We start from the raw sequence: 18049 nt of genomic DNA, 5'->3' as shown, positions 1-18049 counted from the left end.
CCCACACACATACACATCAAAAACCAAACTCATACAAATGGTCACCCATCTGGTACTGGCCAGCCTCAGCTTAATAATACATTGAAATTTTCGTCACTGAAAAATAAGTTTTTGGGGCCTGTTTGGTCTTCCATAGTTTTCTTCTTATCAAACGCAAACGTAAACAGTGTCGATATAGACTCTAGATCAACGCGAAATAACTGGTATATGAATAAGTGGAATTATTTGAAATCCAGGTACTTATATTATAATATTTTTGCATGTTCTCTTAGAAAATCATCCTAAATCTTAGTTAGACAATAAATAAATAAATTAATTATTTCAAAAACCTTTTTTTTTTAATATTTATGTACGTTTTTTGTGCAAGACAAAAAATGTCAATTGTTAACTTTTTGGGAAAATTTAACATTTAAAATTTAATTAAAAATAGTAGAAAAAGTTTTACATTATTCTGTTTTCTATATGATAAAATTCAGGGTTTTATCTTTCTGGGAAAAAAAAGTTACTCAGAAATAATGGATTTTAATAAATGTAATTTCGTTTTAAAAAACAACAACTTGATTTTGCGGCCATTTTTGGCGGTGCCTATATAAATGCAACTTTGTCTCTGTGTGTGTGTCTGTGTGAGTTCTTTCGTTATAGATTCAAAAATGGCTGCACTGATATTTATGAAATTCTGTACAAAGCTACTCATTTTTCTGGCATGTCTTAGGATAGGTATTGCACCGAAATGTTTTTTTACAAGGCAACTAATATTAGCAATACCTCTTCTTACAATAAAAAATAATCGGCTGTTTTTTAAATTCGTTGCTTAGACACAAAATCCATTTCCTCGCCAGATTTGATTTTTTCTATGACTAAATAATCCAACCGGAACCACTCCTCATAACAACAATCAAACCACATTGTTATACATTACTTAAGCATTTACGAGGACTTATTTACAATTCTCTCTTTTCTCATTAAATCTTCTCATAAATTTCCGATTGCTATTTACTTTCAAAAATGTACATTTACACATATTTACTTTACCTTACAATTCATATATTTTTCGTAAATCTTACTTTGTTTTACAGATGCATAGATATATAAGTTTTCCAAACTGTATATTTCTATACAATTAAATTTAATCCCCATATTTTTACATTGATGTATCGGGGAATTTACACATATTGATTGCCTTTTTCCCGGACATTTTTCCCCTTACATTTTATTCCATACACACTATCTAAATATTGACTCTGTTGCACGAGCCTTTTCTAGTCTCACACAAAAACACGAGTTCACATCTCAAGCTATAGTACTTGTCATATACATACGCACACACAAACATACGTGCACATGTACACACAAATAGATATATTAACGTTCGCGTACATACACTCACATTCACGTGTATACACACACATACGCTAATGTACGCATATGTACGCACAGATGGACAACGTCACTTCCATTTCAAAGGAAATCCACACATGCGCAAAAGACCACTGGAAACAATTATAAAAGCAAGAGCAATAAGCGTTTCGGCAGGTGCGCCACTTGCTACTATGTGGGGCGAAAAGTTAACAAACAGTACGTACACTTTATACGCTTTCTCTCTCCATGAACTGGATTGACATTCGCACTCTTTCTCTCTATATATATACAACTTGTCCCTGAGAATACCTTCGCGTAGCTGACTGCTAACTGATGTCAACCCTCTATCTTTGTCTACACGCTTGACTATCATTTCCATTTCTCGTTCCACTACATTACTCACTTCTCTTCCCACGCGTGAACAAACAATAGTGACCGGAACGTGAGGTGAACATGCATTTCCTTTTCTTTCTACACCACCAGTCCCGCAACAAACGATGGTTACACCCGCGCGGACATGAACACGTGTTATATCTAAAACATTCTTTCTTTCAACAGTAAATAAATGACACGTTTATCTATTTCACCAATTGAGTTTTTGTTTCCTTCATTCCATTCGTTTCATTATTTTCTTTTGTAACAGTATTAGGATTTATATATCCTAGTCCTCTACACTGTTAACAATTGTTTCGGCATAGCCTACAGCAAACTACATAAAGATATACTGCAACCCTTTCTGACTACATTCCATTTCGATTCCACACACGCCCACGGAGTAATTTCTCAACAATGCCACCAAAAAAAACTCAGCTCAGAAGGCATACGAAAGCAGCGACTACTGTTAGGAACATCAGAGCAAGCCTAGACTACGATCCAGGGTGAGCACAACAACAAACGCGACAGTTATTCATACTAGGGGTGGAGGTCTACAGCGAATAAATGAAATGCATCGATCATATGACGCACTACAATATCCCCTACTATTTCCTTACGCTGATGATGGATACCATTTCCAAATACTATGCCAACAAAACTTTGGGCAAACGACCATGAATCCAAAAACTGTTAGATGCAGAGCATATTACGCATACAGACTGATGGTTCGCGACGACAATTTAAACACTCTCCTTTGGGGTGGACCTCTTCTGCAACAATTCATAGTTGACATGGTTACAAAAATGGAGTCTGAAAGGCTCCTATATATTCGGGTTCACTGAAAACAGCTTCGGTCGTCTTCATACATACATCTGCACGATGGCATGAGAAATGAAACTGACCCTAACACTGTTGGAAAACTGACAATTCTTCTGTCCACATACATTGGTGGGCCGCGTTATATGCACGCCCGCACACAATGACGTACGTACGTTATTACGGCCGACCGGATTTGTTTATTACCTTCACCTGTAATCCATCGTGGGAAGAAATACGAGATGAACTGTTTCTGGGCCAAGAACACTACGACCGACCTGATCTCATTGCCCGTGTTTTCCGGCTTAAGTTGTGCAAACTCATGGATCTTATAGTCAAGGGTGAAGTCTACGACCGGGTAAGGTGCGACATATTCACCATAGAGTGGCAAAAAAGAGGCCTTCCACATGCCCATATATTAATCTGGCTTTGTGAACGGATTGAATCCACTGATATTGACAAAATTATCTCAGCCAAGATTCCCAATCCTGGATTGGACCCACAGCTTTACAAAATTGTCAAAGTAACGATGGTTCATGGACCCTGTGGTCCTGACCAGAAAGCTCAATCATGCTGTAAAAAGAACATGGTGTGCACTTGCGGCTACTCATGGAGATTTGTCACTGCAACACAAACAGGAGGTAATGGTTACCCACTTTACAGGCGACGGAGTCCAGATGATAGGAGCCATACAATGATAGTCGGTCAGAGCACTGTTGATAATTGATGGATTGGATAGTATCGTACTGTCCCCTAATGACGAAAATTTTCCATCGCACATCAATGTGGAGTTCTGTCACTCAGTGAAATCCATTAAATATATCTGCAAATACATCAACAAGGGCAGCGATGCTGCAGCGTTTGCTGTTCAGCACGACGGTTCTCGTGACAAGCCGTCTGCTCATGCCATTGGACGTTTCCTGTGTTGCGGAAAAGGTGTATGGCATTTTTACTCATTTCCCTTGCATCAAAGATATCCTGCAGTTATAAAACTCCCTCTTCACCTTGAAAATTGGCAAAGAGTTTACTTTTCTGCCGGCACTGCTCATCAGGTGGTGGAACATCCACCAGAAACTACGCTTACTGCCTTCTTCAAACTATGCGGCCATGATGAGTTTGCAAAGATGCTTCTGTATCCACAGATCCTTTCCTACTACATCTGGAATAACAAATAGTGGACTCGCAGGAAGTGTGGAGACCCTGTCGATGGCTTCCCAAGGGTTAAATATGATTCCTGTCTCGGGTGAGTTTACACAGTCCCACCGCGTCAACATGAGTGCTTCCATTTTCGTCTTCTCCTTCACAAAGTCTGTGTCCCTATAAGTTTTGATGACATAAAAACTGTCGATGGCGTCCTGTGTGAAACCTTCCATGATGCATGCTCCCAGTTGGGACTACTTGAAAACGATTCTCAGTGGGATGCCGCCATGACAGAGGGAAGTCTATTCAAATCTCCCCATGCTCTTTGGTTGCTCTCTGCGATTATGATAGTATGGTGCAACTTGAGCAATCCAAAATATCTATGGATGAAATTTCATAACTTCATGACCGAAGACATTTCCAGAAGAGCCCAACTTGAGTATACGTCGGTGGAGCAAGACTACTCCCAGGTGATTTCTAACGAAGGGCTAATTTGCCTCGAAGACCTCCTTTTGGAAATTGGTGGTTCCACTTTACCATCATATGGCATATCTGCCCCCATCCACCATGAAGGGAATAGTTTGCGCCTAAATTTACTGCGTGAAATATGCTACTCGGCCACAGAACTTACTGCGTACATTGCTGAGAATGAGCCTAAATTGTTGCCTGAACAACTGAACATCTACCATATGATCACTGACAATGTTTAACAGAACCGTGGAGGGATATTTTTCTTGGACGCACCTGGTGGCACAGGAAAAGCCTTTGTCACCAAATTAATACTTGCCCATGTGTGACGGAGTGGAGCTGTCGCTATAGCTGTTGCAACCTCTGGAATTGCTGCAACTTTACTCCCAGGTGGCAGAACGGCACATTCAGCTTTAAAATTGCCCATCAACTACACATAAACTGAATTCCCAACATGCAACATCGAAAAGAATTCAGATAAAGCTGTTTTGTTCTGCAGATGCAAACTCATCGCATGGGATGAATGCACGATGGCGCACAAAGTTGCGCTGGAAGCATTGAACAGGACCCTTCAAGATTTACACAACTGGGATAACATTATGGGTGGATTAACAGTTCTGCTGTGTTGAGATTTCCGACAAACACTTCCTGTTGTCCCAAAAGGGACACGCGCTGATGCTGCTCAAGCATGCTTGAAATCGTCAATACTGTGGGATCAAGTTCACCATTTAAAACTCACAACAAATATGCATGTCCACCTTATCCGCAACCCGGATGCTGCTAATTTCTCTAATGCACTTCTGGAACTTGGTGAAGGACATACTCACGCAGACAGTGAGGATTACACAAATGTTGAACACACATCAACCATCGTTAAAACGCCAATCCACCTATACCAGGCAGTTTTCGAGAACATTCAGAAAAGCTACAGGGACTTTGATTGGCTCGCCATGAGAGCGATTCTGGCTCCAAAAAACGCCTCCGTCAATGCCATTAACCACAGACTTTTGGAACTCATCCCAGGAGAGGAACGTGTCTATAAATCCATTGACCACACACCTGATACTGCTGATCTGGTTGATTACACGGTGGAGTCGCTAAACTTCCTAGAACCACCTGGTCTGCCACTCTACATGCTCCGACTTAAGGTTGGAGCTCCTATAATGTTCATTCATAACCTCATACCACCAAAGCAATGTAATGGCATCCGCCTTGTGGTGACATCCCTGTCATCTAATATTATCAAGGCCAAAATATTGACTGGCTATGGAAAAGGAGAGACAGTGCTAATTCTGAGGATACCCCTATATCCATCAAATCCAGACCTGGACATCTACTTCAAGTGATCACATTTCCCTGTGAAACTGTGCTTCACGATGTCCATCAACAAATCACAAGGCCAAACCTTTGACATTGCAGCCATTTATTTACAGGTGCAATGTTTTCTCACGGCCAGCTCTATGTAGCTGCCTCACATGTGTGCTCACAATCCTAACTATTTGTGTTTTCTCCTAAAACATTTGCTAAAAATGTTGTTTTCAAAGCGGTTTTATAATTTCTCAACAATTTTACACCTCAATCTCCTCTCTATTAACCGTGTTTATTCCTTCTTAAACTTTGCCAGCATCCAGTACAGAGTTCACAAACCTGAAGTCTTTTTTTTGTAACAAAATGAAAACAGTTTCATGTATTTACACAGTCACCTCTATGGAAAGAGAAATTGAAACCAAATAAACAAAGTAAAAATGTGAATTTGGCAAAACCTAGAGTGCCTTTAAATATATTCAGAAGCATTCGGTCCTTATAATTCTCTGCAAAATTAGATTCATTATGAGCAACCCTAAACAATTGTGTTGGTTGTGGAATAAAATTTTAGCAGTACAACAGTAAATTATTTTTCGGTTTTTGAACGTCCATTGAACAAACAACTGATCCTGAAGAAATTGCAAAACAGTCTACACACATATTTAGTGAAAATGTGATTCAGAAGTTTCTTAGATGTCGGTTTAACAAAACATATGCCCCAACAACCCAAGCACAAGTAGTATGCCCGGCAATATAAGGTAAGGAATGTTTTGCCATAGTTGACTAATTGTAGAACTATACAACTACAACGACATAAATTCCTAAAACGAATAGATAGCCGATGTTGATCCTATGGTTTCTTTCTCATAAAGTTAAAGACATCATGGCTCCCAAAACCTTACCATAGTATGTGATTTTGAGCTGGAAGAATAGCTGCTAAGGGGATAAATCAGAGAAATTAGATTATTGGTGACACGTTGCATTCACTACGTGGAAGCTACATTTATCAGTAAGGTGTCAATACAACCAAACTTTACTAAAATAATTTTAGGATTACAAAAAAAAAAAAAATTGAATTTACCAAAGATACAGACAATAAGCATAAAAATGGCATTAAATCAACCCCCAAACAAGGTCGGGTAATACTGCCAGTGTGTATATATATAATGTAAGTACGAGACTGACCAAGGAAGTATTAGTATTGTCAGAATTTCAGAGGAGCTTATGTTAGTACGATGGACCTGCGAGCAAGGGGAGATAACTCCTTTTCTGTTTCAGATGAAATTACTTCCCCCTTTTTACTTCTGTTATGCGAGTTCATGGAAACAAAAGAATGGAATGAAACGAGCTTGGCAGGCACCAATTAAAGGATGACTTTAAACCTGAGTAAATGAAGGTTGAGATATATTACTTGTGTCCGTGATAGTAGTGACACACAAACTCAAGTAATATCAGACTGACATTGATGAATGCCATTTGTATCATTTTTTACGTGTTGCCTTCTCATAAATAAAATGTCTATGTTAAGTCAACAATAAATAATCTTCATTTCTTTCATTACTTTCTCTCATTCGTGTGCTACACACATATGCACACATGTTCATCTTCTGCAAAGCATTAATAGTTATGATATGCTAACACCCCCATTCATAACAAGTTAATATGATGGAGGAAAATCACTGCAAACTTCAGAATTCAACTTTCGGTTATAGTTAGTTAATGTACTTCCTAACTTCCGGCGTAAGTGGTGACAAGGCAAATTAGCTCCTTCCCTTTTATTGTTTGTCAGTATGTCTATTGTGGAGCGATTTATTTTATTTATTTTTTTTTTTTTTATTATTATATTTTCACCCCAAACAAGGCAAATTGCCACTTTGGTGTAGGGGGCTACTATCAGGGGCAACAACTACTAGGGTACTATGTAGGGATTTGGGCAGCAAGATGTCGGTTCACGTTACACTTGAACTTCTGCACGTCAGTACTGTTGGGGAAGCAAGGACCTGGAATGGAATTCCAAAGTCTAGCGGTTCTAGGGAAGAAACTATTGGAGTAGAAAGATCTTTTACATCTAGGGATCTCTACAGTGTGGGGGTGGGATTTGGTAGCCTGTCGGGTTTGTCGAGGGTGCTCACGTCGTGGGGACACAAGTGATTGCAGTTCGTCAGAGCATTCACCATTAAAATACTTGTAGAACAGGCAGAGGGATGCAACATTTTGTCGATGGGACAGAGGCTGAAGCTTAGATGCCAGTTCAGGGCCTATTAGGTTTGCGACTCTTTTGAACCTTGTCAAGGAGCGAGAGACTAGTAGCAGATGCACCAGCCCAAATGTGACAGCAATACTCCATACATGGGCGAATGGTGGCCTTATAGAGGTACAGGATACTTTCGGGTGTTAGTAGTTGTCTAGCATGGTAGAGAGAGCCCACCTTTCTTGCAGCGGCCCTGGCAATGCCTTCAATGTAATTGTTCCAACTTATGTTTCCTGTGAACGTTAGGCCAAGGAGTTTGAAAGATGTACTCTCAGATAAAGAGTCGTTGGCCATTGCTATAGGTGGTAGAGAGGGTTTCTTGTAATTATTGAATGAAACTAGTTTAGTCTTGGTGGCATTGAACGTGACCAACCATTTTTGTCCCCATTCCACTACAGATTGGAGGTCTTCCTCTAGTGTTTCTGCCATTTCTTTAAAGGACATTAATAAAAAGTATGCAATAAAATTAACAAAATTATACAGATAAAAATAACAGTTAATTTTTATTTGCACTTTTAATAACAAAATTAAAGAAGGTTTTATTTTATTTGAAATTTTATAAGAAATATGTTTATGAAATTATAAAAATACGTTTTTGCTTTTATGTTTTTTAATTTTAAAAATAAAAGTTTTTTATTTGAATTTATATAATAAATATGTGTATGAAAGTGTTGTGGCCTTATTTTAGGGGTTCACAATATTAAACAGGAGAGTTTGTAAAGTCATGTCAACGATTAGGCTGGCATGGAATCTCTGATTAGAGAGTCCAAAATGGCTGCCTTTCACAGCGATGGGAGAATCCATGTGAAGACAGGAATAGGGGTGTCAGTTACCCCAGAACACCCCCCTCCGAAGATTTATTTCCCTGAAATATAATTTTTTCTCTTAGGGTTGACTTCTAAGGGGCCCGTCAGCTTCCTTTTTCTAGTGCAACGATGTATTTCCGTACTGGTTTGAGGAGGTTCCAGATCAAATGCCTCATATAGGAGGTCCATCGTCTCTTCTTCAGATGGAATTTCACTTGGCTCGTCTGAAGTGCGTTTGCGAATTTGGTTTAAGTGTTTCTTATGTGTGGAGTGTGGTCCTTCCACCATATAGACCATACGACCGATCCTGTTAATGATCGTTCCCCGCTCCCAGAAGGTACTATTATCTTTATGCATTTGGAAAAATATCTTTTCTCCCGGCATGTAGTTCTTCTTGGGTATCGTCAGCTTGGTGTGTTTTACCTGCTTTGGTAATAACTTATCAAAAACTGGCCGTATTTTCCTTGCAAACATTACTTCCGCTGGAGACATCTGGGATGGTGCGTTTTCGTTGGGCGTTATGCGGTACACCTGAAGAAATTGTTGTAGGGCTTTTTCGGATGGCGTGTCCTTAGCCTTCTTCAAAGCTCTCTTCAGTGTGTCCACAAATCTTTCCGCCTGGCCATTTGACCTGGGGTGGTATGTCGGAGTTGTAATGTGGTCCACTTGGAAGTCTCTAATGAACTCTTTAAAGTCCCCGGACGTAAACTGAGTGCCGTTATCTGACACTAAACAGTCGACCACTCCGAATCGTGCAAATAACTCATGAAGAGTTTTTATGGTGAAGTCCGTAGTTGGGCTCTTACATCTAAAGACTTCGGGCCACTTGGAAAAACTGTCCACTATTATAAGGTAGTAGTGTCCACCAAGTGGTCCTGCATAGTCCACATGTATTCGTGACCATGGATAGTCGGCTTTGGGCCATGGACTTAATTGAATAGGTGGTGCTTTAGCAGCTAGAGCACATCCTCTGCATGATTTCACTTTTTCTTCAATGTCCTTGTCCATGCTTTTCCAGTACACGTATGAACGCATGAGGCTCTTCATTCTGGTGGCGCCAGGGTGTCCTGTGTGAAAATCCTTGAGGATTTTTTTATGTAGGGTCGCTGGAATAACTACTCTATCTCTGTATAGTAGAACCTGGTCGCACACTGAGAAAGCTTCTGCTACTTGTTCATCCGGTTCCAGTTTTGCTTTGGTTTCTTTTATAAAATCGTCACTCTCGGCTTCTTTTCTTATGTTGTCTAGGGTAACCAGAAGTTCTTTCACTGTGTTACATAGAATCAAACTGTAGTCCTTCTTTGATTGAACTGATGCGATAACAGAATCCTCAAGTGGTTCTCCAGTTTTTGGTATTAACCGGGATAGGCCGTCAGCATGTCCTAACTTCTTTGATGGTAGAAACTCCATTTCGAAGTCGTAATTGAGTAGGATTGTTCCCCATCTTTGCAGTCTGTTTGCCGTATGTGTAGGCAATCCTTTTCTTGAACCAAAGATAGCGATGAGCGGCTTATGGTCCGTTTGAAGCTTAAAATGTCTTCCATGCAAAAATCTATTGAATTTAGTCACAGCGAAAATAATACTTAGAGATTCTTTCTCTATTTGGGAATAATTCTTTTCCGCCGGTAGTAGGGTTCTAGACGCATGTGCTATCGGTTTCGTTGAACCATCAGGCATTTTATGTAGGATGCATGCGCCGATTCCATATGCGCTAGCATCACTAGCGACGATTATGTCCAGTTTCGGATTATAATGGGTCAGGAACAGTTCTGATGTGAGCACGTTTTTTAGCTTTTCGAATGCAGTCTGGCATTCTGTGGTCCAATCCCAAACTTTGTCCTTCCTAAGTAGCTCGTTTAGGGGTGCACGTAAAGTATGCAGGTTTGGAATAAAAGCTTGATAATAGTTGGCTAAGCCTAAGAAACTTTGCAAAGTTGTTAAGTCATGTGGCTCAGGCATATTTCTTATCGCTGTGAACCTTTCAGGATCGGGCCGTCTACCGTTCTTGTCTATTATCTGATCAAGGTATTTAATTTGGTTGAGGAAAAATTCGCATTTGGTGTCTTTCAGTGTGAAGCCATACTCACTTATTTTTTCAAATACCCGAAAAACATGTCTTTTATGTTCTTCTATAGATTCACTTTTTACTAGAATGTCATCTAGGTATCCTATAGAAAAATCAAAGCCGCTCAACATAGTGTCGATTATTTGCTGAAAGATAGCCAGGGTGACCTTGATCCCGAAAGCTAACCTATTAAATTTGAACAGTCCCCTGTGGGTGGTAATACACAAGAGTCTGGAGCTTTCTTCTTCTACGGAAATTTGTAGGTATGCTTCGCTTAAATCTAGTTTTGAGAAAATTTTTCCTCCATTGAGTTTCGTAAATACTTCCTCGGGGCTATGTAGCGGGTAGTGGTGATCCCTTGGTGCTGCATTCAACCCTGTCGAGAAGTCTGTGCAGACTCTAATATCCATTGATTTTTTCTTTACGTATACATACAGTGGGGGCAGCCCACTCACTGTAGTCGACTTGGGTCAGTATTCCTGCCTTGACGAGTCTATCTAGCTCCTCGTCAATTTTTTGTATGGAGGCAAATGGTATGCTGCGTTTCTTTTTAAAAACCGGGATGATGTTATCTTTTAATTCGAACTTCGCCTTCATTTTTGTGCAGCAGCCTAATTTGCCCGAAAAAACATTAGGAAATGACTCCATCAAGTCTTCCTTAAGTTTTTTTGCTTCAGCTGTAGGGCTGTCTATTTTCTGACAAAAATCGCTCATGGGCGAGTCCCAGAGTTCAAATTGTTGAATCCAGTCTGTCCCGAAAAGATTATTTGATTTCTTTAACACAAACATTTTTAGTGTTAAAGTTTTGCCCTTCAATGTTACATTTGTAGTAACTTCGCCTTCAAACCTAATGCGTTCTCCCGTTACCGAATGAGCCACTCTGTTGGTTTGTCTCATTTTTGGTTTGCCAATTTTACACCAAGTATTATTGTTTATTATGGACAAATCTGAGCCACTGTCAACTTGAAGCTTTACGTTTTTGTACCCGATTTTGACTATTACGTACTTCCGTACATTTTCATCTTTCCCTAGAATTCTCGTCGTTTTGACGTAACTCTTGCGAGGTCCTTTTACTCTGCAATGCAAGGCTTTGTGGCCACTGCGTCTGTATAGATCACATTTACGGGACCGGTAAGGACAATCTTTCTGCCAGTGGAGTTCTCCACATCCTCGGCATGGGTAACGTGGTAAATCAGGCTTATTTTGGTATGTTTCCTGAGTATTGCGTTTGGTTTTCACTTGACTTTTTGGGAAGAACGTTTTTTTATTTTGCACTTTCTTGATGTATGATACATTTGCCTCTTCTATATTTCTGGAGTCCTGTTTCTCAGAAATAATTCTTTGGTATTCCTCAGCCAATTTTTGAAGGGTAATGTCCGGTTCCTTTTCGAGTGTGTTCAATGCCCTGCGTCTGATTTCAGCGTCCTTGGTTGAGACTAAACCCTGAATAAAATTCAAGACCTTGAAATTGTCGGCCGTTAACGAAGATAATTTTAAATTATCACAATGCCTGTTCACGACTGATGCAAATGTTGTGTAGTCTTGGTCTTCTTTGTGAGTCAGGTTTATACATTTCCATCTCTTATGGAATAAACTAGTTTTCGGGCAGTATAACTCCATTAAGGATTTTACAGCCTCGTCAAATGACAATTCGTTCGTCTGTTTTGGCAGTATATAGTCCACGAACTTACTATGTTCCATGGTTCCCAATTTTTGTAGTAAGAGATGAACCTTCATCTGCTCGCTCCAAGTTTTACAATCAATTCTGAACACGTCGCCGAATCTGCGGAAATAGGCTTCAAAAGTTAATTCTTCATCAGGCCGGTACTGAAAAGTTTCCAACGCTGACCAGATTGCAGTTTGGGAAAAAACGTCCTTGTCTGACTCAATACTGTCTTTTTTAGATATAACCTTAGATAATATTTCCAACTTTCTCTTTGCTTGTTCTTGCATTTCAAGTATTTGGGCATTAAATCGTTTTCTTTTTCTTCTTCTCTTTCTTCTTCTCTTCGTTTTCTTTCTTCTCTTTCTTCGAACCTTTCTGCTTCTCTTTGTCGTTTTTCCTCCTCCATTTGCTTTCTTTCTTCTTCTCTTTGCTTTTGTATTTCGGAGAACTGAGTTTGCTGCAACCGTATCATAGCAGCTATTTGTTTTGAAAGTTCTTCCATGTTGAAAAATAACTAGTCTCCGAATTTCTAGGTCTGAGAAATTTCACCAAGAAAAAAAAACAATTTTATGAAGATGATATATGAAATAAATATTCACACATGAGGAGGGACAGAAGGAAAAGAAAAAAAAAAGTTCCGTGTTGTATCTTAGCAGAAAATGTAATAAGACACTTAAAAAGCTTTTGTTTAATTTCCATGAAAGGAAAAAAAAAATAGTGAATAACTGTACTATTTGTTGAAATCAGAGAATTTTGCCAACATCAAAAGTATTTAAGAAATATCAGAGAGAGAAAAAAAAAAATCTTTTAAAGTTACCGGTTTTTTTCTCTTTTTTTTTTTTTTTTTTGAAGTCCATAAACTTTTTTAGTTTCGACTTTCAATATTTTTCTAATTTCCTTTTGTTGTTGCTGTTGCTGAAATATTTTCCTTTTATAGAGTTGTATTTTTACAATCCTCGAATATGCTTTTATGGTCAGTACATATCCACATTGGCACGTTGGTAGAACTCGTTTCAATAAATAATTGTGGGTTAGATGCAAGTGTCCTATGTAGAGTCGGTTTTCACCGTAACAGAGAGAAAAAAAAAATGGTTGCTTGCCAGCTAACCACACGTGTGTTCAAAAATACAAAAGCGTAAATTCAAGTTCACCAATAACTGTTTTTTTTCCAGCATAGAATGTAATCTATTTCGTTTTAAAACAAGAAATTGATTAGGACAGCAATATATATTTTTTTCTACTCACAGTTTTGGTTTGGCGATAACTTTCTTTTTTTTTTCTTGTTGAAAAAAAAAGTAAACTTGTTGAACTTTTCAAAGCTGAAAAATTTTAAGTTGAGTCAGAAAAATAGGAAAATAGACGTTTTTGATTATTGTGAGGTTTTTTCATTCCTACGTCGCCAGATGTTGTGGCTTTATTTTAGGGGTTCACAATATCAAACAGGAGAGTCTTTAAAGTCATGTCAACGATTAGGCTGGCATGGAATCTCTGATTAGAGAGTCCAAAATGGCTGCCTTTCACAGCGATGGGAGAGTCCATGTGAAGACAGGAATAGGGGTGTCAGTTACCCCAGAACAGAAAGTATAAAAATAAAATTTTTAAAAATAATAAAATTTCAAACATAAATAATAACAAAATTTCGAGCATAAATAATAACAAAATTTCAAACATCATAAAACAAATGTATCCAATACATAATATTCGCAAATAATTATAAAAGATTTTAAAAGCCGTTTTGATTAATTCTTTTCTTTAAAAAAAGAGTGCAAAAAGTGTTTTCAATAATTCTTTAAAAAGAAAATTAATGTCAATAAGTCTTAATTAAAATAAGACCGAAAAAAACTTTTCAATGATTATTAAATAAAAAATAATAATAATAATAATAATAATAAAAGAGTACATTCACATGGAGTTATAGGCATGAGAGGAAAAAAGCGAATAACTGATTTATCTTGTCACCACTTCCGGTAGCAGCTATGCCAGATGTTAGGAAGTACATTAGCTGACTGCTCAACTTTTTATTGTTGACTACATGATTGCTCAATTTAACAGACAGAGAAAATAATCTAGCATCTCACCCAAGTCGATCAGGACACTGACAACATTTTTTGGCGCTTCTACAGAATTGGGACGAGATTTTCGGAAATCATAAAACTTAATTTCACATGAAAACAATGATATTTATGTATTCCTTGCATTTTTAAGATGATTATATCCAAAAATTACGAAAATTGATAAAATTATTAAAGAAAATAAAAAATAGAATTTGATGAAAATAATCGTAAAACACAACAGGGAGGTAATTTTCCGTTCGAATTAAACAAAGATGGCAGCAATTTTTCACCTGCTAACACGATTAAAGTTTTTTTTTTTTAATAATTCAGTAATATTCATGTAATTTCGACTGCATAATTTGGAAGCTACCATTGTAACTTATTAGAATTGACATAAACATCAGTTGAAACCATTGTTTTTCATCTGAAAACTCCATTTATCAACTACAAAATTTCATTCCAATAATGTAGAAGCCCCCATTTTTTTTATTATTAATGATAATAAGTGTATATATTTCTGTTATGTATATGTATGTGTGTATACTTAATAATATTTTCTGTATCTATCAACAGAATGTGTGTGAAGAAAATGGAAACATTGGAGGAGAAAGATCTGAGGCAGCCTATGCACAAATGCGGTCCAAGGCAAAGCGTATGGATGTTATATCCCGGATCACCTTTCCTCTTATATTTTTATGTTTCAGTTTTGGTTATTGGACATGGTATCTCAAAAAAACGTTGAAATCTTAGCTGCATCAACGACAGAAGATTGAAACCAGAAAGAAAGAAATCTGTGACAAAGAGAGACAAAAAATCTTGCAAAACATTTATACTCGCATATTGTAAAAATATATATATATATATATATATATATATATATATATATATATATATATATATATATATATTAACTAGCTACACAGAGATCAACAGCAGAATTCAAGTTGTTAGAAAAATCCTTGTCTTTTTTATTAACATAATTTACATTTTTCAAGAGTTAGAAAGATATGTTGTTGCATAGAGTATTTTTCTCTATACAACAACATATCTTTTTAACTATGTATGAGAATGCAGTCAGTTATTTTTATCTTGTTGGCCATGATTTAATTTTCAAACTTTACGTAACATTAGCAAAACAGTTTTACCTTCTTATGAGCAACAGACCATGGCCTAGCTTTTAAGCCTCTTATTTTTCTATTTTTTGTTACTACAAATGATGGAGATAGGGGGGCAGGACGTTTTTCATAAAGACCTGATGGCTGACCTTGGCTGACCTCTGTTTTGATATGATAGATGTGTCGTCGTTTGCAAAACTCGGATACAAGTATACATTTTTGTTCATTAGGATTGAGCTAGCCCCAACTACAAACTGTTTTAAGGTGATCCACAAGGCACAACTTCATGTCGCACACACTTCGGATGTCACCATTCGCTGCAGCACACATGTGCTTGACATGCAAAGATGTGTAATGGGTGTCTTTTAAACAGGCTTCGATTAGATAACCTTAGAGGAAGATTAAATCTGGACTGCATAAGGACATGTATGCTGAACACGTAACTTTGTTAGTTTGATTACATTAAAAGAATGGATGAGAGCATTTGGGTTAGCAGATGTTGAACAGCTTAGATAGTTAAGTTAGTTGTCGTAAAGCAATCAAGTTGACATTAGAGCTTGTTAGGAAAATGGAAAAAAAAAAAAGGAATGGTTGACTGACCATGATTGCTTTCTGTGAGATTCCATTGCAATCCAATGAAACTGATTTTATCCAACGTAACAAAAATGGAGAAAAGAGGCTGAAGTGCTAAACATTTGAGATTATATAAGCTGACTTACATGGCCCAGACGGTAGTAGTGATTTGATTTTCTTTTAGTTAATGCATCAGCTCCTTAAAGGGACAAGGGAGATAATCACTGATCAATCTATGTGTTTCTTATATATACCAATAATGGCATATCAACCAATTTAAAATAATTTAACACTAAAGTACGATACATGTTATGAATGATACATTGTACATGACTAATTGAACATAAATATTTTATTTAGGCATGTGGGGAAATTGCGGGTTCATATGAAATGTACACTGATGATCTTTTAAACCAACGCATTTCAGGTGAAAACATTATGTACTAATGTGTCATGTCGAAATCCATATAAATTCCAAACATTACGAAACCTGATCCTGCAGATGTGCTAGATATATTTATAAAAAATCATCCATGATTATGATCTGTTAAAAAATGGCAAACCATTAGTTTAAGTCAATTTAAATCAAGGGAGATAACTCAGTTTGTCATACTGTATTGGTCACACAACATTTCCACATTAAACTATGATAATTCGATAAATTCTGTTTTTATTTGTAATTATTTATCGACTGAATCATTTTGTGGAATTTTTTGGAATTTATACTAATTTCAACATAACAAGTAAGTACATAATCTTTACTTGAAATGTATTGATTTAAAAGATCACTAATCTACACAAGCATCCATACTTTTTCCAATGGTATGTACCATTTTATACTACTGAGTCAATGCTTGTCAAGGCCAATACCAACTGAAGGATAATGGTAAATTCGATGGCATCATTGTCAGCCACAAGATGAAGATTATTATGAGAGTATTAAACTTGATCAATTGAATGAACTAAATTTTGCTTACTTAAGTGACTATTTATGATAAGTATTTGTTGTTTTTTTTTTTATCTGGTCCCCTGGCATTGCTTGGGAATGAATAAAGAATATTATATGCTCCCAGCCCTGAACTTATGATTATTCTTATTTTTTAATTTCTATAATTTTTAATTTTAAAGTTATAAATAAAATCAAGTAAAAGTCATCTTTCCTGTTTATGGATGTCTTGCACAAATGAAGACTAAAGTGATATTTTTGTAAAAAAACAAAAAAAAAAACATATTCAAATGTTTATACAACTATTGTGTTTCTTGTGAAATTTTATTCGAGAAAATGTGGTGCTTGATTTTAGTATAGGACTTTATTTTCAACTAGTATGACTACCCGTCATTGCCCGTGGCAAAAGTGTAACCTATTTCTGTTAAAACTTCTCGCTTTTCATCCTATAATTTTTCTTCCTCCCTCTATCTAGCCCTTTCTTTATCCTGGCCATTCTTCTCTAACTGGACATACACACACAAACTCTCCTTTATATAATAATTAGAGGGGGGGCACCCAGCGTTGCCCGGTTGTAAAAAAAAAAAAATGTGATGAGAGGAGGGTGTTCCCCAGTCATAAACTCCGCTTAAATATAATATTTTAATTTTAAAAAAAAAATTGTGACAACAAGGGTTGGGGGGGGGGCATGAACTCGCATAAATTAAGTTAATTAGCGAACGCCTTATCAATGGGCCCACGAGGACAAAGATGTTATAAGGTCACAAATTTAGCTATTTAAAAACAGAAGAAAATAATGACGGTTAGCACATGTGCAGTTTGCAAACTACATCGAAAGCAAAGTATCTGACACCCCACCCCTAAATAAAATGACATTTCTATGTGAAATAATCAATGATTTTTTTCCAATTTTTTTAATATTTTATGCCTAAGAGATCGATCTTTCTAACAATGCTCTGTTCGTGCCTGTACAATGGAGATGAAAAAAGTTTTTAGTGGACATATGAACACACACACACACACACACACACACACACACACACACATTAGAGATTTATCTTATAGATTTCCTCAAGGAATGTCTGCATTTTTTTTTTTTTTCAAATTAGT

At 37.1% G+C, this 18049-nt stretch overlaps 1 protein-coding gene across 2 annotated transcripts in view; it reads left to right on the top strand.

Annotated features, from left to right (window-relative positions):
- LOC145248937 (glycine receptor subunit alpha-2-like) overlaps nucleotides 1-15154 on the top strand; it is a 200986-nt gene extending 185832 nt beyond the window's left edge. For both annotated transcript variants that reach the window (XM_080110730.1, XM_080110731.1), the window contains exon 8: nucleotides 14879-15154. In XM_080110730.1, the coding sequence (XP_079966856.1) occupies nucleotides 14879-15055 (177 nt within the window). In that variant the 3' untranslated portion in view covers nucleotides 15056-15154. The remainder of the gene's footprint in view (nucleotides 1-14878) is intronic.
- Nucleotides 15155-18049: the final 2895 nt, after the last annotated feature.

Source organism: Euprymna scolopes, chromosome 27 (assembly GCF_053919585.1).
Source record: "Euprymna scolopes isolate OS-2025 chromosome 27, ASM5391958v1, whole genome shotgun sequence".
NCBI lineage: Eukaryota > Metazoa > Mollusca > Cephalopoda > Sepiida > Sepiolidae > Euprymna > Euprymna scolopes.
The sequence above is the reverse complement of the archived record's forward strand: the minus strand, read 5'-3'. Positions and strand labels throughout refer to the sequence as shown.